This window comes from Triturus cristatus, chromosome 12, assembly GCF_964204655.1.
Source record: "Triturus cristatus chromosome 12, aTriCri1.1, whole genome shotgun sequence".
Classification (NCBI taxonomy): Eukaryota; Metazoa; Chordata; class Amphibia; order Caudata; family Salamandridae; genus Triturus; species Triturus cristatus.
In genome coordinates this window covers 195,663,289-195,690,422 of record NC_140595.1, presented here as the reverse complement: position 1 = coordinate 195,690,422, position 27,134 = coordinate 195,663,289, and the positions used below count along the sequence as shown (strand labels likewise).

General features: G+C 45.3%; 1 protein-coding gene across 1 annotated transcript in view; it reads right to left on the bottom strand.

Annotated features, from left to right (window-relative positions):
• The window catches only part of HYDIN (HYDIN axonemal central pair apparatus protein), a 2,467,744-nt gene that overhangs the window by 261,703 nt on the left and 2,178,907 nt on the right, over positions 1 to 27,134 (bottom strand). The window contains exon 73 of the mRNA XM_085640020.1: positions 6,502 to 6,649. Within this exon, the coding sequence (XP_085496146.1) occupies positions 6,502 to 6,649 (148 nt within the window). The remainder of the gene's footprint in view (positions 1 to 6,501; positions 6,650 to 27,134) is intronic.

Below are 27,134 nucleotides of genomic sequence, written 5' to 3'. Positions count from 1 at the left end.
GGAACCAAGCTGTACCCGGCTGATGAGCCCGTAACAAGAGCAAAACCTGTCCTGGGTTGCTTGTGTTCTGGTTTAGGGAGGACATGGCATGGCAGTTTGATCTGGACTGTTCCCATGAGGTGCAGGGTCAAAACTGATTTGCATATGGCTAGGTCCAAAGCAGAGGTGGCATGGTGAGCAAAGGAACAATGGGTTGGAGTCCTACCCCGAGCTATTGCCAGTGGTTAGACTTATTGCAAGCAGCCTCCCATCACCTTTTGCGTGTTTCATGTACCGAATCCTAAAGGGCATGTGAGTAGCACCCCAACACACAGTGGCGTGAACAGATAGGAGGGCCAAGCTGGTAGAAGAAAAGATGCACTCGCTGAATGTTTCTACTCGCTTAGATTTCCTTTCAGGAGGAGTGGTGGGAAACGTATTTTGAGTAGAGCAGCTGACTGAAACCTGCACCAGTAGACTTTCCCACTAGAGGTGCTGCAAAAGAAAAGCCAGGTCATCAGAGGCTGGGTGATGACGGCTGAGAATCTGTCTATTGACTGGAGGGGCAATAGCAAGGTTTGGCCTAAGCCCCCAATAAGGTATATGTCAATGCCTTGTTAAAGGAAGAAAGGGCTCAGAAGATGTTTGTCACAGGTGGAGGACTGATCTCATTAGGTCTTAACCTTCAAGTTGGGGAGCTGGAGGTCAAGAACTTCAGACCCCCTATGCATTACCATGGTGTAGGAAGCAAATTCTTCTGTGGTTGCTCCAGAGGAAGAAAAACAGCTGTCGTCAGAGAGGTATCAAGGCCACTAGCTCCCTGTAAGCCCTCATACCAGTGGTCATCTTGGTAGGGCTCAGCAAACCCATCACCCAGGTTACAGTCATTATCAGAATCAGTCCAAAAAAAAAGGAACAAAAAGAGAGTTGTTGAGCCTGTGGTAATTCAAGTGGGGGAAGTGGCACCTCAGGCAGATTCAGGCACGATGTTGGTTGTGGTTGGACTGGCATCGATTCAGCGTTAGAGAGGACAATTGGAGCTGTTTCTTCAAATGGATTAGTAGGCGTCGGCATGTAAGGGTCAGTGTGGGACATGGCACAACAGAATAGTCAGAGGCAAGACAAGTGCGAATGGCCCATCTGGCTCCAGGGGCGAACCGCTGGCGATATCCCAGGTGGAAGACCTCTCAAGTCCCTGTGGCCCAAAGGTGTGCCATATGGAGTCAGCAGCGATCCAAAGAGCCAAAGCATAGCTGCACTGAACTCTTCGATCTGATGCAGCATGGCTGAAGGCCCCAAAAACTCAAGTTGTGCAGGAACCAACTGCAGGATTGGCACCAAAGTCTGCCGTTCTGGTAGCAGGATCCAGAAGGGTGGCATTGTCCCTGGGCTTGGTTAGGTGAATGGGAGTGGTGCGATGGAGCGGAATACCGTTTTGATTTCTTGTGTTTCTTACGCTTACCTGAGGACTTGGAGCACAAAGAAGACCGACCTCTGGAGGAGCACCGTCGACTCTAGGAGTGGGATCGGGATCAAGAGAGAGCCTTGGAATGGTCTATACTTGGAGTCTTCTTTTGCTTGCCGACAAAGTTTTACCTCGCATTCCTTGGCCTTCGGATTCATCCACGCGCAGTCGCTGCAGGCCTCAAAGTCATTGCTTGACCCCATGCACATCAGATGAGGATTTTTCAGACATTTTTTTGTAGTGTTAGGGGGTGACACCCCTTGCCCACTGGAAAAAAATTCAAGGTAAGAGTCTCAGAGAAATGAGAGGGAGTTCCAGATCAACATCTAGTGGCGCAGAAAAAAAGGACATCAGGGCATGGGAATATCACCTATATAGACCCACATGTCATTTCTGGAGTGGAACGGGGTCAGTGCTGAGTCCCGAGGCTGCTCCTTCTGACCCGCAGAGTTACTGCTGAAAAGTTTCCGGATCCATATTCAAAAAGTGAGGAATATCTGCAGCTAGAAGCCTCTATCAGAAAAATATCTACACCTTTATATTGAGGGTGAGTAATTTGTCTCATCAATGTTGTCATGGGGGACATGCTGTAAGATGTGGACTGTGTTTGAAATTGATTCAACCTCTGATACTTCCTGTTCGGATTGTGGGCTCGGGAGTTTCGGCTCTGCGTCAATCGTAACGCTGTTCTGACTTCGAAGTTTGGGGTTTATCACAACTACGCTTATATTTAAATGACAGGAATTTGTAGGAATAATTAATGCTATCGAATTGGATTTTCTTAACACTATATTCATAACTGACACGTACGAATATTGCATATGTAGAGTGGATTCGTTTTATAGGAGAACTAAATTGTACTTATTCCGTCAGATTGGGCGAGCAGATCCCCTGACTTAATATATGGAACTCTGCCGGTTTCTTAACATTGTTTCGCCCTGATGAAGTTCCTATAGGAGGAACGAAACGCGTTGGCTGTTGGCCTGTGTTTTTAAAATGAAGATGAATAAAGGATTTTGAAAAGACAATATTTGCTGACTTGTGACTTCACCCCTGGTGCTGCCTCCGCTCTTTTTTGAAGCTTTTTCTATGGATTTCCAGTGGGATCTAACTACAGCAGGTCTCGGAGACGCTTGGCACAGGATTCAATTACTTGTGGGACTTTCAGATTGATGTGCTCAACATTAAGTCAGCTGTAGGATCATTATCTTTTCACCTCTGATAACACTTGTATCAAGGAAGAGGTTGGGAGTCAGGTTCAATTAAGGTTGGCTGCGATTTTGTGATTTCATAGCACAGGGTTGTCGGCTTGGTGTCGGGACTGGTGCTGGCACAGGTGAAGTTGATAACAGTGCTAACATGGAAGATACTTGCATTGTCACTGGAACCAGAGTGGGAGTCTGGACCAGTGTCAGCATGGGGCTGGGAACGGATCATGTGGGGTCAGTCAGCTGGGGAAGGCCTCCCAGTTATCCCCAAAAGCACACCAAAGGAGAACAGCAACATCTTAAAAATGTGCACATGACCTCTTTGAAGACCTCTATATAATGCAACAGATGCCCAAGAAATTTGAGGCACTGGGTCTAGATGAAAGGGTTCAGAATTGGTAGACACTGGAGGGGAAAGGCCCTTGGAGTTATGACTGCGTGGCTTCTTGTGAGACTACAAGTGGTGAGAGTCACACCCTATCTCCCCACAAGACAGTTGCGCTCCACCTCTGCAAATCTAGCTATTGTGCCGCCAATAAAGAAATCAAGGTCTGGAGGCCGCTCCTTCTCTTACAATGTAGCTAAGAGGTGGAACGCTCTGCCCCAGCATCTTAGATCTAATCCTGATATTCTCTCCTTCCGCAAACAGCTGAAAACGCTCCTGTTCACTACATAACTGTGGAGCTGAATCTGCCTCTTCCTAACTCAAACCTCAGCTGGTATGCTTAGCGCTTGGACGCCTCAGGGCAGCTACGTGCGCTCTATAAATCTGAGTTCATTCATTCAGAGGGAGGTGAATCCCGCCAGGCCTTCCTGTCCTTGTGAAACACCTTAGATTTTGACTTAGTTGAAGACTTTGAACCGGACCAATATCTACCATGTAAACGACCCCATGATCTAGAATCTGGAGTAGTCCCATGATCCATTGCAAGACCGCTGCTTCATATTCGGCCTCTTCTTATTTTCTATGATCTATAAGTTTGCTTCCAACTCTCTGAATGCCTTTGAGGGAATCATGGCACATTTATCATACAACTTCAAGTTGTGATTGGAGCCTTGGAGCCCAGGAACCAGAGACAAATGCAGTGGTGGGGCAGTGACACACATACTTCCTGCAGTCAATTCCTAAAGTGTTGAAATTACCTAGAAGACCATCAAAATGCTCTTGGACTACTTTGTTCAGGATGGCAACATTTTAATCAAAATAATACTGTTATATGCACCTTTGGCTCCGAAGAAAAGTCATAAATGACTCCATTTAAATGCACATGTGATCTAGTGAAAAAATGTATGAGTAGAGAGAAGCAAGGACAAAGCAGCTTTTGGTAGGCTAATGTGATGAGGACAGGTTCTGAGGAGAGAAGAAACAGCAGTGGCTAAAATTGCCTGAATGTGCAAGCATTCAATTCTACTTTGTTTGCTGAAATACCTCGGTACAAGCTATGGTAGGTGGTAAAAGTAGAGGCAGATGACTTCCTGCACGCTTATACCAGATTTTTCTCAAATAACAATAATAGTAGATCAAATAGTTAGGTAGACGGCACTCATAATCATGAAATGACAGGAGGGCTAAAGAATGAGGCTTGTCCTTGCATGCACAGAGAAAATGTAGACTTTATTAAAGACAAATAAGGTGTATATTATAAGCGATGTCTCTTTAAGTTGCTCCCCAGCAGCAACAAGACATTGCAAAGAACACTGTTGTTCACCCAAAATATCCTCCTTGTCTGAAAAAGGCATAAGCCTGCTACTCAACATCTGCTTCCTCAGCACCTGGGTTTGTTACCACCATTTGAAAAAGGGAATACACCTAAGAAATATCCCATCCGCAGCTGACTATATGGTAAGTTTGAACATATTTTTAAAAACCTTATCGAACCACATCAAGATTTCCTCCAATTCAAAGTGGGAGAGCACTGGGGAGCTGGAAGATGTACCACTTCTTATGCCTGCCCCATTCATAACCAGCACATAATTATATCCCTAAGGGCCATTCTTATGTTTTATGCAGACTGCAAAGGGAAAAAGAAAACAAATATTTTAGACAGCTCTATAATCATGATGCTTGCTAAAATGAAAAACGTATTTCTGGGAAGTGCTTAAATTTGCATTTTCAAACTGCGAGGGCAATGGTGGACAATGGCATGAGTGTGCTGGATTAATGGTGTGTCTGTCATCCTATGGACTCTCCCAGTGGACTCTGATACAGTCAAACATGGAACATTGGGGGCATGGGTTTGCCCAAGTGTGGTTGTCTGTCTTTCTGGAAGGACATAATAAGTCATCCAGCTCAGTCCTTTCATGTCAAGCCCCCTCTTCCTCATGGCTAGGGTTACCCATGGATTGATGCAGGACTGACATCCCCCCCCCCCCCCCCATTATTCGACGTTAATTTCGAAGAAGTGGCACATAGGGTGGCTAGTTCAGTCATCTCTTTTCAACAGTATCTGATGAAACTCAATTAGGAAGTTACTGTTGGAGGATTTCGACTGCTTGAGGATTTGTCTTTTTGTCGTAGAGATTTGGATTGCTTCTAATTTCATAAAATGTAATCCTTCCATGACTAAATTTGTTCTCATCTCAATTACTTTTTCCGTGCTGTTTCAAAGCCAGCATTCAACAATATCTATACTTAGTACCACTCATTCACTGGAATCAAATCTTAAAAAAGGTTTCAAGTGTTGTACCATCATGCTGTCTAAATTCAGTTTTTTTAAAATACATTTGTTTCCTTGAAACCACCTATAATTTTTGGATGGATGCCCAACATCTGGTTTCAACTAGGCCTGACAGTAAAATACAACTCTTTAACGTTGCCTACTTCTGCACCTGCTTGCTCAGTGACATACTCCTCTCATTTGACATTTGAGTGATAACTCATAATTGCATGGTGGGTCCAGTTATTCACATGACAATCTATCTAGACTGGTTGCCACTATACTGTCAGTCTGTTCAAAATTTGTTATATCACCTTCAAGGTGCTCCTCTGTATATCTTGCTGTAAATCTGTATATCCACTGCTCAACAGGATGTAAAAAGTCTCACCATTCCTAGATTTTATCATTGCCAATGATTAGCCCAAAGTTCCTCAGTAGCTATACCTAAAATCTTGGACCTTTACAGCCAGTGTGTTTTTGATTTTCCTCCTCCCTGATGAGTTTTCTTTTATAAGACCTTAAAAGAAATACTTTCATATTTACAAGTCTAGTTCTCCCTCATTGGTATATTTCATGGATTTACAAGCTTACATGCAAGGAATGCCCAGAGATAGGTGACTGGGTCTAAGTCGGGAACAACTGCACATTGGAATGCGACGCTCAAAACCCAAATGGTAAAAAAACAGAAAAAGAGAGGAACAGGAATGTCCAGGCAAAATATATGAGGCTGGGCTGCTGTAAGAGAGGGGAAAAGAACCTATACAGACCCTGTGCATAGGGCCATGGGTCAGTTATCAGATGGCATGGGTCTTCTGTTGTTGAACAGGGGTGTCAAGCATAGCCAGTCTGTGTGTCCGGGGCCATAGGACAGTCCTCAGGTGAGGACAGAAAGGTGGTCACAGACTTATGGTCGGGATTGATAGCACGTGATTAGATGGGTGGATGGCTGGATTTGCCAGAGGACTGCCTGTGATACGTAAGTCCATGTGAAGAGATTGCCTGAGGGAACGGGATGCCTCTAGGCCGTCTGGTGCTTTAGAATCTTCAGAGTATTTTTTTCATAACACGGTAGAGGTGATTAATTAGTCTTGTGGGGAGTTAGTACAAACTTGGCGAGATACACTTTTTTTTACATAACCCAGCTCTGATACCTAACTCGGTACTCCACCGAGATAAACCATAAATTACTTACTTGGAGCACGCTGGGATTGTGCCTTCCATGGGTCGAACCAGCAAGTTATGGATATATCCTTCAGAATGACAGGAGTTCTCTCTCAGAGTAAAATCAAAGCCTCGCTTCTCATTATTGATTAGATAGATCGTCTCTTGGGCCATTTCACCTTGAAGGAAAGCGAAAACATGACAATTCACTTGCTGTCATTCAGGTTCAAATACCAACAAGAAAAAATGTAAAGGATACTGCATTGCTTTTTAGAAACCATTTGCAAAGCAAAATATCAATGTGAAGCTCTTGTGGATAGAAAACAATGCAGAAGATTGGAGCAGAAAGGACAAGGACAGAAGTAGCACCAAAATTAACAAAAGGTTACCAGTAAGCATTATTTTATTCACTTATATAGTTTATTTTGGAATAAATCCATAAAATGTGTATGAATAAAACAATCTTTAAAAACTTAACACCAAACAATTGTAAGGAGGCTGCTTCAAGTTCTACACTAGGTATAGAACAGGTATAGAACAGGCATGAATATGTTATCTGCTTTAATGCTCTTAAATGGCTAACATCCTTTCTCACTGAGAGATCACTATCTGTTCTTCATACTCCCTTTTCCCTAACTCTTCCTGGTTGACAAATGGAATACCTCAAGGCTCTTTCCTGAGCTCTAACAATTTCAACATATACATGTTCCCTTTGGCTAATATCAAATACAATGGCTTCAATATTTCTCTCTTACGCAAATGATATGCAGCTCGTTTTCTCTATCGTAGACAAGGTATGAGCCACATAGGTCGAACGCTCATCCAATATGATTCAAATTGCTAACTGGATGTGTACCCATTGCTAGAAACTCAAAAGCGATAAAACTGATGTCATGCTGATTCATAAAGCAACACTGTACTGGGCAGATGGCTGTTGGCCAAAGAAACTGGGGAGCACTGCTCGGCCTACCAACACAGCCAACATTTCCGGCATCATCCTTGATACTAACTTTTCCATAGTTACCCAAGTAGCTTCAATGGTGGCATCTTCCTTTAGCATTCTTGGCATGTTCCAGAAACTGTGTCCCTGGTCCCTTTAGACTCTTGCAAATTGATTATCCAAACCTTTATCACCAGTTGTATTGATTATGGAAACTCTCTTTATGTAGGTATTCCTACTGCCCTCTTCAAGAGACTTCGGGCCATTCAGAAAGCAGTTGCTTACCTGGAACTCAACCTCCCCTTGCAGGCCTATAAATGTCCCCCTGTAAGGTCTCTTCACTGGCTTGCAGTTCTGAAAAGATCACTTGATAAACCTTGTGCTCAGACTTGTGGAACAAACAAACTTTGCGAGAAACAACTTGTCAATGGAAGTCAATGGTGGTGAAAATGTTGGCACAAAACCATGCCAATATGGCTGCAATTTTGCTAGTCTTGGTTGGTGCAAACATCACATTAGATAAGGACTGGTAGCCTTTCAACAGGACCGATCAGTGATACATCTAAGATAGATGCCTTCATCAAACTCTTCACCCAATGTTGAATGTTGTGAGAAACAATAAAAGATCTGTGGTCATCTTTGCTTCTAAAGGCCGCAGCTCTCTCTACCCAGTACCTATTAGTCAGAGGATCCCAGGTGCTTGGTATTAGGCGGTCCTTCGTATTGAGTAACAGGAATTGCTGACAAAGACTCTGGAATCATAGAAGAAGTTGGGTAGAGAATAGCTGAGGAAACCAAGAAGAGCAGGTGAAGAAACTACCACAGGTAGGACACCAGATTATAGATTAACAACATGAGATCTTAATTAAAAAGGAAAGCAAAAACGAGAATCCGAACCCGTGCATGAAAAGAAACTAAACAATTTTATGGAACACTATAGACCTGACAGACATTGATAGACAAGTTGCCAGGTGAATGTCAATCATTAAGGCACTCTGGAACTGCTTATTACCCCGTCAGAGAAGAAACTCCAGTATTTGAATAAAAAAAACAGTGGCACATTGAACATAATAGGACAGGGAGCTAATCAATCTATAAGTAAACCTGTGTAAGAGACATTATGCAATACAAGGACCTGTAATCAAGTACACGACCTGTAATAATAAAATACTACTGAATTCAAGGACTATTTATTTATTTTACAGGTAAGGCACTGGAAGCACACTGAGTGAGCTAGATTCCGTACTGCGTTAATACCGTTATATTTCATTAGTGCATACACTGATTGTTGTTGTTCTTGTTTTAGGTCTCCTTCACTGCAGTACCATCCCTAATATGCCTAACCCTATCTGGCCACTCCGATACTCTGAAGAATCATCAATCAAATTTAGTGCTGCCTGAATGTGGGCATCTGGAAGATACTGTTCCCACGGTTCGTTTGCCCTGACACTTTTCCACACTTAGTCAGTTAATATCTTTTATTTCAGTTAAAAACCATTAAAAGCATGCATACAATTTTGCATCATGTTTGATAAGAACAATGTAATACATGCATATGCGATCATTTACAAGAGATTCAGTCAATATTGTAAAAACCTTGATTTAGTTAAAACCAATAAATAAATTCATAGCATTTTTAAAATTTCAAACTCATCTTTCCATGTGCAAATCCCACTACAAGCAGATATCTACTCAGTCCAAAATCTATTTGGGAAGTTGTATCATATTTCAGGACTCTTAGAGCTTCTAAGTGTTTCCTGAACCCCATGTTAATGCAGATAGGATGAATCAATTTCTTATGAAACCTGTCATAAGCTGCGCAAAAGAACAAAATATGTACAATGTTTTCGATACTGACTAAAGTGCATATAGAGCCTTCAAGCATATTGTTAGGCGACTTCGACATTGTAGTATAAGCTTTAATTTGAAGGGTTTCCTAACAATACTTCCAATATAATATTTTCACAAGGTGGGGTTGAACTGTGTCTAAAAACTCTTCCAAACTTGGATTTGGCTTGGCAGCGAGAAATTGTATTGTCAGCCTACCCAGTCGAGGACTTTGGTGAAGAATGTTTAAAAGGTACCCCCAATATACTTGCTTCAATTGTTTCTTGGAACTCTAAGATAGTGTTTGTGGATTGCTCCAAATTGATCATAGGCCACGTTTGCTAAACCAAGTCTGAATGTGTCTAAACCAGGGAAAAGTTACAGCTCTATCCAGCAATGCCCTAAGGAATAGGTCTCAAACCTAGAAGCCCTCTCATGAACTTACTTTCGCTCAGAATGAGTTGTTTTAGGCTACCTTTGCCCCACAACTTGGCCGCATATTAGGCTGCTGATTAAGCCTTGTATTTGTAAATCTCCAAGGCGGTGTATTCATTTTGGTTGTAGATGTTTGATATTTATTAATAATAGCCCTTGAATTATGTACAAGAGCCACTTTTGCCTGATTTATTTGTGGGGGCCATGATAACCTAGGGTCCAATGTAATTTCCAGGCAACTGAAATTTGATACACGCTATAATTTTTGCTCACAAACTGTGGTGTTTCTTTTAAAGGACCAGTGGGGTTTTATGGCCATGTACTTAATCTTACTGATGTTTATTTCTAGTCCCTTTATAGCACAGTATGCGTTAAAGCAATCAAGTAGACCTCTCGGCGTCTGTGAGACCAAAATGACATCGCCTGCAAAGAGTAGCGCAGGGAGAGGGGTCAAACAGAGCTTTGGCAAATCATGGTTGCATTTCTTGAGGTGGGCAATTACATCATTACTATAGAGTGAGAAGAGGGTAGGTGCACCCCTGCCTCACTCCTCTGTTAATAGGGATTGGCTCAGTAAGGTTGCGGTGCAAGCCCCAACTGACTTTGGCATAGTTACCTTGACGCAGCCTAATTGTCTGGGTCAAAATGTCATCAAGTACCCCTAGGTCCTTCAACGAGGCTCTTTTGGAACAAGACTGAATGCCGCCCTTATGCCTATAAATGCGATGTGTATGTGCCCGCCCCTTATTTTAGTGTATTTCCACAGGATGCATAATAGCCTGAAAACCTGACCGATTGTACTAATATGGGTCCTATACCCTGCCTGGTAGGGTGTTAGGATGTTATCGCCTATTCAATTGTTCAGTTTATTCAGAACTTGCCTAGCATAGATGTTTTGCATTACATCTGTGAGGCTAATTGGCCTGTAGTTCCCCGGTTCGTGCTTGTTCGCTTTCTTGTAAATTGGTACTATTTCAGCTCCTTTCCATGTGGAAGGGATCGGTGCTCTCGATGCCACTGCATTACTAATGAGATTTACATAGGGAACCCACAATTCTTTATCGTGTTTCAGTAAATCTCCTGGGATTTTGTCCAAGCCAGGGATATTTCCAAGCCTAATGGTATCAATTGCCTCCGCTGTTTTTTCTAGGCTTAACTGGGCCGTATATTGCCTGTCTCTATTTGTAGCACAGTTCTACATGATTCCAGCCCACGCCATCAGGTCATCAAAAGCTCCTTTCTTCAACCCACTCACTTCTGCGTTCCTGTACACAGTGGCAAGTAGTAGACTCTCTATATGATTCTTGAGATCCAATGGACGCTCCTTTTCCTATCTGGTGGCTTTCAGCTGAAATTAACTCCCTCTCTTGCTTTGAAAAACCATCTTCAAAAACAAAGGCTTAAAACTTGATTATAAACTTGGAAGTTATACAGTGCAGACGTTTTTGGGTTAGGATACCCTTTATAGGTGAGTTAGCACATTACAAACCTTCTTAACATAATGTATTTTAGATAAATAAAATAACTGTACATGATCTAGTTAACCTCCCTTGCATGACACTTATTTGTTCAAGTAGCCGTTTGCTACTCCAGGAGGAACCCTTTAGCGCACATCGCACAAATTATTTTTCAATGTCAAGTGTTTTAATCAGAGACGTTTTAAGGTATGCGGAAAGTGGGCATTTGCCCAGGGTTCCCACCTTTCAAGGGGCCCCATAGTAATGCGTTCTTTCTATCACACAATCTCACCTTTGCCGTTTGTTACTATATTGCTTCTTTAATGCAGACTTGAATTTGCAGAAAATAGGAAATACAATTCAAACTTGTTCCAAATGGGGCCCCAAAATACGTCTGGCCCAGGACCTCAAAAACTCTTAAGATGTCATTGGTTTTAATAGAGTTAGGTGGCCAAAGAATTAGGACGTACAATCCTGGTATATAACGTCTAGTACTCTGCATCAGTAAAAAATACTCATGCACTAGGGTGTAATACATTTGGACAGAACCAGCTGTACCATTGTTAACTTTAAAATATTCAAGACCCTAAAGGAAAGACTCAAAAAGTTTAAATGAAAGGACTGTTCAAGTCAGTCTATCATTGCAGAGGATATTCCACATATCTCAACAGCATTAAGCGAAATGTATTATTGTTATTTTTTTTTAATTGCAAATTAAAATGTTCTGCATCTTTAGTGAAGAAGCTGCTTACTTGCAATCCAAAGGCCTGATTATGAGTTTAGCAGAAGGAGGACCGCCATGTCGACACTTGCAGTCCTCCGTCCGCTGCATTACGAGTATTACAAGTTGCATAAGGAGCATACATGTGCGCCGACACTGCCAGCGACGTATCTGCATCTGCTCGGTGCAATAAACCAATGAGGTCCTGGGAAGCAAACTCCATCGCTCCAGACCGCTGTGCCAATTACAACTTCCCTTCAGCCTGGTGCAAGTGCTGCAGTACATTCGCCGCTGCACAGGAGGCGGAAAGAGAGGGTTATAAAGCCAAAACTCACCTTTACTCATTGATACATTACTTCTGCAGTCATGGAGGCTATCGAACTTGTCTTCCCTATGCTGTACCTACTGAACAAACTCCGAAGCACACACCTACGTAACTTCATGTGGATGAGGTGTTGGAACCAGACAACAGTCGCTGAATATAGAAAATTTGAAATTGGGTTGTTGTTTGTTGATTACAATGTAGGCATTCGAAGATGGTGCAGGACCACCTAATGAATCGGACGATGTCTTTGACAACCCTGAGGCTGGCGCGAGACCACTGACTGAATCACCAAGCCAGCGGTGGCGGTTCTGTAGGCACAACTTGAAATACGGCGGACGGCCTTGTGCACTCACGGCGGGCGTGCAGCACATATGGTTTTGCATCATTCAGACCGCCAAATTTGTAATCAGCCCCCTTGTTCTTGGCCAAAGGTATTCCCTATGAACAAACCCAAAAAAGATAGAATATCTCCACTTGTGTTCAAGATGTTATAATGCAACTTTTCAAAAAATGGCTAAAATATTTTCCAAACATCATTCAGATAGTACAACATGCCCAAATAGTCAATTTACCATGACACGCTACACTTGGCTGAGTCACCACTTAAAAAGGTAGACTATAAAAGAAAAGGAGCAGGAATAGTGTCCTTTTATAACAACACTATACTAGTGAAAACTGACCCTGTCACGTTTCAAGAATCTTGGAAAGCTGCACTATATCATCATGCTTAGGAGGATCACAGTGAGGCAGTTCTCTTTTTTGGAGCATAGAGAAGATACGTATATACAGTAACTAGTTGAAATCAGAGGCCTTAAGAGCAGGGAGGCGGGTGAAACTTTATGAATGCAGATGGAATACACATGGTGAAGAACTAATGTTACACAACAAACATTTGTTTCTTCACTATAGGATCCCTTCCAATATTCATGAAAAGTAAAACAGAGTAGCATAGTAACTCAACTTTAAAAGCACAATCAGAGCCACAGCTTGAATATTCCTAAACAGATTATTTATTAAGAGAAACCTTACTCACTAGCATATCTGTCCTAGAAGCAGAGTCCAGGCAATAACGTTTACCATAAGCATGGACTGAACACCAAGTAGATTCTCCTCAGACCATCAGTGGCAGCTCCCCTCCTCATGGGGTGAGCTTTAGCTTTGCCAGGAAAAGGCTTATTAGCCTTTTCATAGAAAGTAACAAAAGAAGACTTTGTCCAATGGCTATGGTCTATATAAAGAATACAAGACCTGTCCACACAATGCCATATTTGACAAAGAGCTGTTCGACCATACAAATCTCTTTAGTCTTACCAAAATATACCAATGCCCTCTTAGTATCTAACATCCGTTTAAGCAGGATTCAATGTTGTTAATAAATATGTGTGCGCTCAGTTGTTAAAAGTTTTGTCTGTTTTGGAAATTTACCACAAATAGAAATCTATATTTTGTTATTCTGTTTCCATTTTCTGTAGGTTAGGCAATGCGAGCTGTCCACATAGTAACCGCCTGCAATTTATACACGTGTGGAGCATTTTGTTTGGATTTCCAGTTATAGGGAATTTCTTTTCAGGTAAGTAAGTTTTGCAATGGTGTTCCATTTAGGTACAATACGGTTAAACACTCTCGTGATGCTGAGCAGATCGTGCTCCTGTTGCCAAATGTTGTTCAAATATGCTTTTTGGATGTGTGGGTTATGAATTACAAATTAAAATGTATTGATATATAATAGATATGTTCCATGTTGAATGAGAGAACATTGGAAATTCCTCTGAACATTTTGATTTGAGTTGAATATATATTATTTGTGAAGATGATGTTTAAGAGACTAGTTAATTACCTGTATCTCCAGTGCTCCAGCATTGGTATTTTTATATATTCACATAGTTAAATCAGTCACCATAGTCAAGCTAGGAATCTCTGGTAATCGTAAACAGCAGTAAAATGTGTTAAAATGGCCACAGGCCTCAAAAACAGCGTTTGTTCAGTAGCACATCCACCTCATTTTAAGCAACCTGAACTTTAGCCGATGAGGGTACAGTGTCTGTGTTCCTATTTCCCTTAAGACCACCATAGCTCAGATTTCATAGCACGAGTTTGAGAAAAGTATACAATAGATGAGCTTCTGCTAGGGAGGAGTTAAGGTTGCATGTGACAATAATAAAGAGATACCAACACTGGAGAACTGGAGTTACAGCTAAATAAATAATTTCTTATCTATCATTGGATCTGTCATTTATTCCCATGCTTTAATCAGATTAGTAAGAAGTGCATGACAATAATATAAATATATCGAAAGCAGAAAGCAGGCTTACCTTTCAGAAAACAGTTTCCCACTGCCAAGTTGGCTCCTGTGCTCACACCTAGAGAATAGTGCTTTGTGAAAGTGTGCCTTCTCCTCCAAGTAGCTGCACGGTAGGTGCCTTGTAAAGGTGAGAGTGCTGCAGTTGCAATCATGCTCCACTGGTGGAATGCGCCCCCACTAGTCCCTGGAACGGATGCTTTGCCTTGTTGTGGCACAAGGTAATTCAGGTTCCTAACCAATGTGCAATGCCCTGCTTGAATAGGGGACGGCCTATTCTTGGGTGACCTCACGACACAAACAGTTGGTCAGTAGTGTGAATGTCCTTAGTGTTGAGAATGTAAAACGTAATCCACCTGCAAACATCAAGCAAGAGTTAGGATTTCTCGGCTGATTTTTCCAGATTTGGAAAGAAGGACTGCAGAATAATGGGCTCACTGAGATGAAAGTCAGAAGGGACTGGTCTGTAAGAGAATATTGTCCTTAGTGAAATAAAGGTAGGGTTCTTTCACAGTAAATGCACGGATTTCTCCTTGTCTTTATGCTGAAGTGAACGTCAAGAGAAGTAATGTTTTCCATGAAGGGAATTTCGGATGCACTTTGTGGATCAGTTCGGGGGGGGGGGGGGTTCAACATGAGTTTGCTCAGAACAGTTCCAATCGTACTGGTGGATGTCCTACTGGAGAAAAGATTCTAAAATTCCCTTCCGAAATTGGTTTATGACAGTTAATGAGAAGAGCATGGTGAGGTAGTCCTCTCTTTTCCAGAGCCATGAGATTGTGGTCATATGGAATAGTTAGGCAAGTATTTTAAGCCCTCCTTTGCTAGGCCCAGTAAATCCTTTGATCTTGCACTAGATACAAAAGGATTTGCTTTTGGCATTGTATGTTTCTATGGTGGCTGAGCTCCACATAACCATATTGTAGTACCATGCTGTCAGGCTCAGCAACAGAAGATCATGCTGCAGAATGTCTCTGTTGTACCTGGAGAGGAGCTTGGCGTGTACGTTCAATGGAACTGAAGGACATGCCGAGAGATTCAGGAATTACGTGTACCAATACTATCAAGGCCAAGCTGGGGCAATGAGAATCAGGGTACAATGGTCTGTTATTGCTTTAGTCAGGAACCTGGGGAAAAAGCAGAAAGGCGTAAACAGAGACTTTGGACCATTTGATCAAAAAGGCATTGCCCCTGGTTGCCAAAACCTGCCGGCGTAATACCAGCATTTCTTATTGTTCCAAATGGCAAACAAATCATCATCTGTGGAACAGGTAATGCACTTGATCTTGGTCGAGCTCCCATTCTTGACAGTCTGATAACGTTTGATTGAGTGTGTCGGTTTGATGGCTGCAGGACATCTTTCTGGTTGACAAAACAATGTCCACATGATGGGAAATAAACCAATCCTACAATAGTTGCGCCTCTTCAGACTGAGGCCGGGACCTTGTTCCTTCTGCTTCACGATGTCAAACATCAATGTTGGACAGTCTTTTTTTATGAGAACAGCCTGGCCTGTGAGCCTTGGAAGGAAAGCCTGAAGATCCAGTCTTATGACCCAGAGCTCCAAGATGTTGATGTTGAGCTTCTTTTCTTTGTCTGACTGTGATCCTTTGGTTGATAATACCTGCATGTGAGCTCCCCAGCCTTCATGCAATAATTACTCTGTCTGATGTAGGATGGAAAGGAAGTCTTCCATTGAGATTTGTCAGGATTCACCACCATACAAATGCTTGTTTCAAATGTCTTGTGACTTGGAATGTGTCGTTCCATGAGCTGTGAGTTTGTTTCCATTGGATGTCTAGTTCTGATGGGACAGAGGTCAGCTGGGGCCTGCAATAGGGCATTATGCTTATGCATGAAGACATTTGGCCCAGTAGAAATTTGTATTGTCTTACTATGTAGGAATGTTTGGCCGAGAGGACCTTTGCCAAGAATTGAAGCATAGTTAATGTTTCCGTAGAGGGGAAAGCTATCCCAAGCTGTGTCTAGTATCACTCCCAAATATTGTAGATTGATTTGAGGGGGAGACAGCCTTTACAACTCTGGCAATACCACACAGGTTCATAAAAACGCGGTAGTTACAACGACCGCGTTCTTACCATGCATGCCTTTACATCGCAAGAAGTTTTAACGACTTGCGCTAGGCAGCGTGCAACACCAGGGAATGTGTTGGATTTTAAATCCAACACCTTCCCTGTTGTTGCGCTAACTGGAGTAGGAATAATAATGTATACTATTCCTAAGTCCAGTGCACCACCTAGCACAAGTCGTTGAAACAACTTGCGATGTAATGCCACGCGTGGTAACAACACAGTCGTTGTAACGACTGCGTTGTTACCTACCGCGTGGTTAAAGCACGCGTTGTAACTTCATACATTCGTTTGAGGTGTTGTTGATATTTTGTTGATGTTTAGTATTAATCCTAATTTTCGGCTAGAGTGATGAAGGTGCATGTCCAAGTGTTTGCTTCTTTCTTTGTGGGATCCTTCACCATCTAGTCATTTAAGTAAGGTAGGGTGACCAATCATCCGTAAATTACACGGACCGCCCGTTATTTGGGTCTCATGTCCGTTGTCCTTAAGGATTTCTTTCATGGACGCCTTTTGTCAATAATTCTGCACATTGCAGTGAGCTGTCCCCCTGCAAGCAGCCTGAGAGTTCTGTAACTCTCAATGCAGGGACCTGCTTGCGCTCCTGCTGTGCTCATTGGCCTGCAGCAGCCCCTACCCGACCTGTCGCAGACTGCTATCGGCTCATTATCATTCTGTATGTTGGCTTAATTATCACAAACAGAATGATAATGGGTCTCTCTGCACACTGACAGAATGACCTCTTTTTACTAGTAAGTTTCACATGATGTCATGTGCTGACTCCATCATGCAGGAAGTATTTTGTGCTTGCTTTTCTCCCCACAGCAATCAGAATATTTTTAAAGGAGTCAATCTCTGACTGTGAGTCAGAGTGACCTCTCAAAACAATGTTCAATAATTACAGACAGTATTTGCCCTGCTTGGCTCCCATTTCTTGAGATGGGACAGCCCAGTGCAGTAAATTATGATGTGAAATACCACAAAAATACCTGTACAGTTGCTCAAAGCTGTGCGCATACCAAAAAAAGTGGTCAACGATTGTCGCAACCTAATATAAACTTATTTTGATTTGTACTTTTGTTGGTTGTCTATTTGCGTACTTATATACTATTGCATGACCTCCTCTGATGTTTCTGTAAAACGTACCTTTTGTCCCGAATTTGTGTCCTGAATTTTGACCCTCTGTCCTGAATTTTTGTTCTGAATTTTGAGCCTTTGTCCTGAATTTTCACCCTCACCATCTTGAATTTTCTCCCATGCCAGTTGGTCACCCTAAAGTATGGGAATATTTGGTGACTCCAACACCTGAGGTAAGCCGCAGCCGGTGCAAGGCACTTTGTGGAAATCCATGGTCCTAACTTGAAGCCGAAGTGTAGAACTTTGAATTGATAATGCTGCCCCAACACTACAAAGGGAAGGTATTTTTTGAGTTTCTGGTGTTTTGGATCATGAAAATATGCATCCTTAAGATCCAAGACATCATCTAGCTTGTTCTCCTGAAGCATAGGGAGGAGTTTCTGGAGCTTTTCTTATGCAAAAGGTCTGTTTTTTGAGAAACTTGTTGAGTTCTCAGAGGTCCATGATAGGTCTCTTTACCAGGAAGAATATGGAACAGAAATCCAGATTCTTTTAGGCATTCTGGTTCGCATCAATTGCTCCTTTGAGGAGAAGAAGGAGAATTTCCTGTTGCAGCCCTACAAGTTAGGATGATGCTCCTTCCTGGTTGGCAAACAGGAGGTTTTTAAATAAACTCCAAGGTTTGACCTGAGCGAACAAGCAGTTTCACCCACTGGCCCATTGTTCTAGACTCTCATGTGGGAACAAAAAGGGAAATTCTCCCCACTTCCTTTGTCTGGGGAATGGCTGGAGGTGAGGAGGCTTAAGCTGTGAGAACGCAAGTACATTTTGTATTGTCTTAGGAACATGACTGGGTGGCGATCTTTTTCCGTCCAGAAGATATGCCATAGTTATTTATGTATGATAACCTCCTACAGAAGTGTGAGACTTTATTGAGCCACAAAAAGGTGTGAAATTGGAACAGCAAAACTGGAGACCTTCCGGCAATTTTGCTGTATCAGCATCCGTTTTAAAACTTTGCAAGGCCTTATCGACATGTTACCATGGCATGTCTGTTATTTTTACTTGGACTTCAGGATGGAAGGAAGTAGACTGCAGTCAACCTTGTCAGTGCAGAACTGCTGCTCCTGCTAACTGACAAAAACGTGCATTAGAAACGTCCAAGGCTGCGTCAATGATAAACGCTGATGTCATTGCACCTTCTTTAACTATGTCCCTAGCCAGGTCTCTCTTAACTTCCAGAACAAGTTCAATTTGCGGCAAGATGTCATGGCACAATTGTCGAACGTGACAGACCAAAATTGATAAGACGTTTACTGCCTTAATAGAATTAGCCACCATTGTACCTACTCTATGCCCTAAATTATAATTATATTTCTATCTCTATCTTGAGGTATGGAGGATGGAGTGAATGGGTTTTTTGACTTTCGTTGAGCTGCTGCAGTCATCACAGAATCTGGATTAAGATAGCCGGGGCAAGAACCCTGTATTACTCCCTCAAACAAAGCACTATGGCTGGAACTGTGGCCAGCGTCTTCTTTAAGTTCAGGCCCTCTGACCAGATGAAATCCAGTATAGGAATAGATTTTATAGCCTTACATAGGTGCTCTTTAAAATCATACAAGAAGCGCTGCTGTTCCACAGAGAACATAAGCAAGTGCAATTTTAAAACATCTCTCTTCATTAATGCATGGAATAGGGTTATATTGTCTGAAGGACCATTTTGTTGAAGGTAGGTCACCCTCTTTTGGTGCCAAGTAATCATCCAAATCGTTAGTACCCTTATCATGAGGCAATTTGCATTTTTCTTCCGTGTCTAAATAAAGTGACTTGGACAAATCTTCTCCCATATCTTCTGGAGTTGATGGCACAAAGTTAGGTGTACCTGGTTTTGGAAACAGATGTCTTGGAAGAGTAGGAGGTGGCGGTCATGGGGAGGTGAAAGTGGTGGAAGCCGTGGTGGCAGGGAACAGGGTGGGCTTGGGCTGAGGCTGAAGTGGTAGTAGCTTTTGAAAGGGGTCCATCACCTGTTGCATTGTAGCCGAAAATCCTACAGGCACCTGAAACATTTAATTCTAGGAACAAACTTGAGATCTGTTATAAGTTTGTCGAGTATAGCATGGCTCAAAATCCTGTGAATGATAGTCATACTCGTGGTAGGGATCATGCCTATCCTCATTTAAACAAAAGACACACAGATGATGGACAGAATGCAGAGCAAATCAAACATTCTCCCCCAGTCAATAGATCTGGGTTAAATCCATCATTCTTTTTCTCACCATGCCACCCCAGTTTAGACCCAGCCATATGAAATTAGTTTTGACCCTGTGCCTCATGGAAACAGTCCAGACTGAACTGCCAAGCCTGGTCCTCCCTGGACCGGAAACAAGCATTCTGGGACCGGTTTCGGGGCATCACCCCTCATCAGCCAGGCTAGCTTGAATCCAGTGGCACAGTGAGCCCGGGACCGTCTTCTGGGCATACCCGGCACTCTTAGGGCGAGAATCAAAAGACACACAGATGATGGACAGAAAGCAGAACAAATCAAACATTCTCCCCCAGTCAATAGATCTGAGTTAAATCCATTGTTTTGTTTGCTCACTATGCCACCCCAGTTTAGACTCTATCCATATGCAAATCAGTTTGGACCCTGTACCTCATGGGAACAGTCCAGACCGAACTGCCGAGCCAGGTCCTCCCTGGACCAGAAACAAGCATCATGGGAGCGGTTTTGGGCATCACCCCTCATCATCCAGGCTAGATTGAATACAGTAGCACAGTGAGTCCGGGAGCCACGTCAGGGCATACCCGGCGCACTTAGGGCTAGGAAGAAAAAGACACACCAATGATGAACAGAATGCAGAGCAAATCAAACATTCTTCCCCAGTCAATAGATCCGGGTTAATTGCATCGTTCTTTTGCTCATCATGCCATCCAAGTTTAGACCCAGCCATATGCAAATCAGTCTTGACCCTGTGCCTCATGGGAACAGTCCAGAACAAACTGCCAAGCATTGTCCTTCCTGGACCGGAAACAAGCATCATGGGACTGGTTTCGGGGCATCACCCCTCATCAGCCAGGCTAGCTTGAATCCAGTGGCACAGTGAGTCCGGGACCCACGTCTGGGCATACCCGGAGCACTTAGAGTGAGAAGCACAAGTTACTTACCTTCGGTAACGATATATCTGTAAGAAACATTAGTAATGATAGATTCCTTACCTTAGAATTACCCCCAGGTGTCAGACTGGATCTGGAAAGTTTTTGTCAGTAGTACCCCTGCGCGTTGGTAGGCGTTGTCGTGCGGCTCCGCGTGCGTCGTTGGCGACGTCAGCGCCGAGATGATGCCGCTGGAGCTACTCAGATGCGCTGACGTCAGTTCTGTACACAACTTTCCACGCCAGGAACACAGAGCCATGCAAGAAACTGACCACTGGTGCCATGAAACTATGGCCCTGAAAGGGATGACCTTAACCTAGAAATCAGTTTGCAGAACGGGGAGGATGGGTGGGGCGGTAAGGAATCTATCACTACTAATGTTTCTTACAGATATATCGTTACCAAAGGCAAGTAACTTGTGCATCTGAAAGAAACACGTAGTGATAGATTCCTTACCTTAGAATAGATACTTCAGCAATACCAAACCCGGTGGTGAGTCTGTGAACCAAAATCACACCAGAAAATCCTGTAGAACAGAACGGCCAAAGAAGCCGTCTCTTCGGACTTGGCTGTCCAGGCAATAATGCTTGATAAATGTGTGCAGCGAGGCCCACCTAGCTGCCTGACAGATGTCATGCAAGGGAACTCCCCGTCCCAAAGCAGTAGTTGCTGCCATTGCCGTGGTACAATGGGCGCGCAGCCCCACTGAGAGATGGTCCGCTTGTGCATGGCCCGACCTTTCTTGGCGCCCACGTAGCCAACAACAAAGAGCTGGTCATCCACCCGGAACTGTTGTGTGCGGTTCAGGTAGAATGAGAGCACACGTTTTGGGTCCAGACGGTGGAGCCTCTCTTCCTCTTTTGAGGGATGCGGAGGCGGAAAGAAGGTGGGCAAAGTGATGGTCTGCCCGATATGAAAAGCGGTGACAACCTTTGGCAGAAAAGATGGACGAGTCCTTAGAACCACTTTGTCCGGATGGACAGAGAGAAAAGGAGGTTTAGAAGAGCCTGGAGCTCACTCACTCTTCAGGCAGAGGTGATAGCCACCAGGAAAGCTGTCTTCAAAGTGAGAAGACGAAGAGGACAGTTGTGAAGTGGCTCAAAGGGAGCACACATCAGATATGTCAGAACCAGGGTCAAGTCCCACTGAGGCATCATGAAAGGGATAGGAGGGAAAAGATGAGTAATGCCTTTTAAGAATCTATTTACAACCGGGGACTTGAAAAGGGAAGGCTGATCTGGATGCCCTAAAAAGGCTGAAATGGCCGAGAGATAGCCCTTGATAGTGCCCAGGGCAGAGCCATGCTGGGCCAAAGAAAGGAGGAATAAAAGGACCTCTGAAAGAGGGGCACAAAGGGGATCCACAGCCTTTGCTGTGTACCATGCCACAAACTTATTCCACCGGCAGGCGTATACCGTCTTAGTGGCGGGACGCCTGGCTGCCAAGATTACACCACAAACTTCGGGAGGCAGGTCAAAAGATGTCAACTGCCGTCACTCAATCTCCATGCAAGGAGGTGGAGGCTGGACAGGTTCGGATGGAGGACCGTCCCCTGTTGCTGCGACAGGAGATCCTCCCGAAGAGGCAGTCGGATCGGGGGATCGAAAGCCATGCTGAGTAGCTCGGGATACCATACTCTTCGAGCCCAGTCCGGAGCCACAAGAATGACTTGGGCCCGGTCGTGTTTGATCTTCTTCAGCACTCTGGGTAGAAGTGGTATAGGCGGAAAGGCGTATAGTAGACCGCAACGCCACTTGCGACGAAAAGCATCGCCTAGCGAGTGCCGCCTTGGAAATTCCAACGTGTAGAACTGATGACATTGCGAGTTCTCTTCTGTGGCGAATAGATCAAACCAAGGCTCTCCCCACTGCTGAAAGAGACCTTGCACCACGTCCGAGTGCAGACGCCATTCGTGATCCATCATGCACTGGCGGCTGAGCTCGTCCGCCCTAGCGTTCAGAGAACCTACCAGGTGTTGAACCACCAGGAAAATGCCCTGATGTTCCAGCCATGTCCAGAGACGCAGAGCCTCCTGACATAGGGTCCACGACCCCACCACGCCCTGTTTGTTGCGGTACCACATGGCGGTGGTGTTGTTTCGTGAACACCTGCACTACTCTCCCCTTGACAGAGGGAAGGAATGCTTTCAGTGCAAGTCGGATCGCCCGAAGTTCCAGAAGGTTGATATGGAGCCGGGACTCCGCCGGAGACCAGAGTCCTCTGATCTCCACCTCTCCCATGTGGCCGCCCCATCCCAGAAGGGACGCGTCCATCACCACTGTGTGTTCCGGTTGGGGAAGGGAGAGGGATCTGCCATTGACCCAATGGCGATTTGTGAGCCACCACTGCAATTGTTGTGCAGTGCCCTCCGAGATATGGACATGATCGGACAGGTTGCCCTGGTGCTGTGCCCACTGGAACTTCAGGTCCCACTGCAGAACCCGCATATGCCATCTGGCATGATCCACCAACAGGATGCAGGAGGCCATCAGGCCCAGTAGCCGAAGGGTAATCCTGACCGAAACCCGGGATAAAGGCTGAAAGATCTTAGCCTATATATTCTGGACTCGCTGCTCGGGAGGATAAACCCGAAACTGCCTGAATCCAAAACCGCTCCGATGAAGAGGAGCTTCTGAGAGGGAATCAGGTGCGACTTCGGCACGTTGATGGAGGACTCCAGCAAATTCAGGAGGTCGGCCATAATCTGGAGGTGGGAGACGACTACCCGGGGAGAGCCCGCCTTCACAACCAGTTGTCGAGATAGGGGAAGACTGGAACCCCTGATCTGCGCAGATGAGCTACGACCCCCGCCATCACTTTCGTGAACACCCGAGGGGCGCTGGTTAGGCCAAAAGGGAGCACGGTGAACTGAAAGTGCTTGTGGCCTACCGTGAACCGCAGGTATCGCCGGTGGGCCAGCAGGATGGGAATATGAAAGTAAGCGTCCTGCAAGTCCAACGCTACCATCTAATCTTGCGGGTCTAGGGCAGACAAGACCTGAGCAAGTGTGAGCATCTTGAACTTTTCCTACCGGAGGAACCGATTGACATTCCGAAGGTCTAAGATAGGACGCAGACCCTTGTCCTTCTTGGGGACGAGAAAGTAGTGGGAATAACAACTACAACCTACTTCTGGCCCAGGAACGCGCTCAATGGCCCCCTTGGCCAAGAGGGCTGTGACTTTCTGCTGAAGAAGCGCAAGATGGTCCCCCGACATGCAGTGGTATTGAGGTGGCATGGCTGGAGAGGAAGTCTCGAAGGGGAGGGAGTAGCCCCTTCGGACAATTTGCTGCACCCACTTGTCCGATGTGATGTTGTGCCAGTGGGGGAGATGATAGCGTATTCTGCCGCCCAATGGTGTTTGATGGGCCTGAAAAGTCGGACTAGGAAGGCTTTGTAGTGGATGCTGTGGGTGTGGAGGTGGACTGACCCGCCCGCTGGCCCCCAGAACCACCTCGATGGTTCCCACATCCGCCTCCGCGCTGAGAATGTTGCTGCGCAGGCCTGTAGCTCTGGAACAAATGTGTTGGGGCACCCTTTCCGTGGCCACGAAAGTTGCGAAAAGCGGAGGAGAGCGAGTGGCCGACAGGCCCAAGGACTTGGTCGTAGCCCGTGAGTCCTTAAACCGCTCCAACACACTATCCGCCTTATTACCAAAAGGGCGAATGCCATCAAAGGGCATGTCCATCAAGGTGTTCTGGACATCCCCCGAGAAGCCAGTTGTTCTCAGCCAGGTGTGGCGCCGAAGCGCCACCATCATGGAAATCGCCCTGCCCAGCGAGTCAGCGGTATCAAGCCCACAACAAATTTGCTGTGTCTCTGCCAGCTGCTATAGCTTGGGAGAGTACTGTCCGTGCCTCCTCCGCACAGTTGGGCAGCACCTGCACAACCGTATCCCAAAGAGAGTGGGAATAATGGCCCACGAGGCATGCGGTGTTCACCGACCTTAGCCCTAAGCTGGCAGATGAAAACAGCTTCTTGCCAAGGTGTTCCAGCTTCTTGGATTCCCTATCCGGAGGTGTGGAATGGAACGCGCTCTGGGAAGCAGAGGCTTGGACAACCAAGCTCTTGGGAGTGGGGTGTTGGGAGAGAAAGAGGGGGTCGCCCGGAGCCGGGCGATGGCGGCAGGCCACGTTCCTGTCCACAGGAGTCCCTGTGTTGGGCCTGGACAAAGTGCCCAAAAGGACGCCAGAAAGTGCGTCATTAAAAGGCAGCAAGGCTCCAAAGAGGTTTCCACCGGCTGTAGCACTTCTGGCAGGAGGTTAGTCCTGACGGCCACTGTAGGGAGTTTGAGGTGGGGGGCCTCGGCTGCCCTAGGTACTACCACGGCGTAACTGGCTCCTCCCCAAATCCTCTGCCCAGTCCGGATCATAATCACACTGTTGTGTTAGAGGGTCCTCAGATGCCTCCCAGTCCTCCCCTTCCTCCGAAGTCTGCGAAACAGGCTGAAAATAAGGAGGACAGACATAGGGGAAAAAGGACCCCATTGGCGTCGGGATCGTATCCGGGTCAGGGCTGAAACTGGGGACGATGTCGTCCTGAGGAGTGGGCGACGTCGGAGGTGTGCCAGTGGGGTCGACGGCAGTGGAGGTGTTACGAAGTCAACCGGCGTCGACCGGGGTCCGATCCCGGTAGGTCCTGCGGCGCCGGGGCCGGAGCCGTCGGCGACGCCGGGGCCAGAGCCGCCGTAATGGAAGGACAGGACCTCCAGTTGGGCCCGCGGGGCACGTAGGTGCACCGGCGGGGCCAGACGGCCAAAGAGTCGGGCCATGGCAGCAAGAAACTCTTGCACCTGAGCAGGCGTTGCCAATGGACCCGGTAAGGGTGGGAAGGCCGGCGGCGATGTCGCAGGCTCTGCCGGAGCCGCAGGGGTGGCACCACACGCACCCTCAGTCGCGTGGTCCCATGCTCCCCATGCCACTGGAGTCAAACTATCTTGGCTGATGAGGGGTGAAACCCCGAAACTGGTACTAGGATGCATGTTTCCAGTCCAGGGAGGACCTGGCCTGGCTGTTCCCATTGGGCGCAGGGTCAAGACTGATTTGCATATGGCTGGGTTCAAATTGGAATGGCACGGGGAGCAAAAAAAGGTGGATTTAGGCCCAGATCTCTGTACTGTGATGAATGTATGACATTGTTCTGCATTCTGTCCATCAATTGTCCTTTTTGCATTTGTCACCCCAAGTGGGACAGGTATGCCCAGACGTGGGTCCTGTGCTCCCCATGCCTCTGGAGTCAAGCTATCCTGGCTGATGAGGGGAAAACCCCGAAACCAGTCCTAGGATGCATGTTTCCAGTCCAGGGAGGACCTGGCCTGGCAGTTTGGGCTGGACTGTTCCCATTGGGCGCAGAGTCAAGACTGATTTGCATATGGCTGGATTCAAACTGGAATGGCTTGAGGAGCAAAAAAAGTATGGATTTAGGCCCAGATCTCTGGACTGGGATGAATGTATGACATTGTTCTCCATTCTATCCATCAATTGTTCTTTTTGCACTTCCTCATTTAAGGCCCCACCTTCAGACCTTGATGCACGGCACATATCTAAGTAAGTGGGGCTTTAAGCAGTCTCCGAGGCTTCTTGGTCACTGCATTCACCTTCAAATTCGGAGTCCAGAATTTGTGCTGGAAGATTCACTGTCACTTGAATAGGTAATGAGGTGATTGGTGTGGAGAAAAATTCTCATGTATTGTATTGGTGGTGTCACCATCGATCAACACCAGAAAAAGGAACATTCTAGGTGTTGCAGTCGACGATGGTTAGACGGTTGACAGGGTCTTTAACGGCGAAGCTGTAGCAGTTGATGAAGATGGTCTGGTCGTCGACGATGCTGTCGGCCACCTCGTCATCGCTGACGGTGCCATAGGTAACAATAGAAACGTTGAGGGCGGATCTTTCTCCATCATCGATGACGGGGAAGTCATTAGCAGAGAGAGAAAATCAGTTTGAAGGCTCAGAGAGGTTACTTTTAGCACTAACATGCTTTCATGATGTTTGGTGCATGTCTCTGATGAAACTCCAGTGCCTTTATGCAAGGAGATGTCAGTAGGTGCTTTAGGTTGTAGATCCAGCTGAGGGAAATCCACTTTTTTCTTTTTTGCTCCATCTTCGTAGAAATGCTTGAAGCAGCACTTTCCACAGAATTATCCTGTGACGAGTGGGCTCCCCCGTAAAATGAGGGTATTTCTTATTCTCCAACATATAAAGGGCCAATTTATTTCCACAGCCCTTCAGAGCTTTTGTAGGAAAAGTATTACAAACATCACCGGGTGGAGATTTGTGCTTAGGATAATAGCAATAAAGACATTTGTCATGTGGAGCATCAGAATAGGCCTTTTT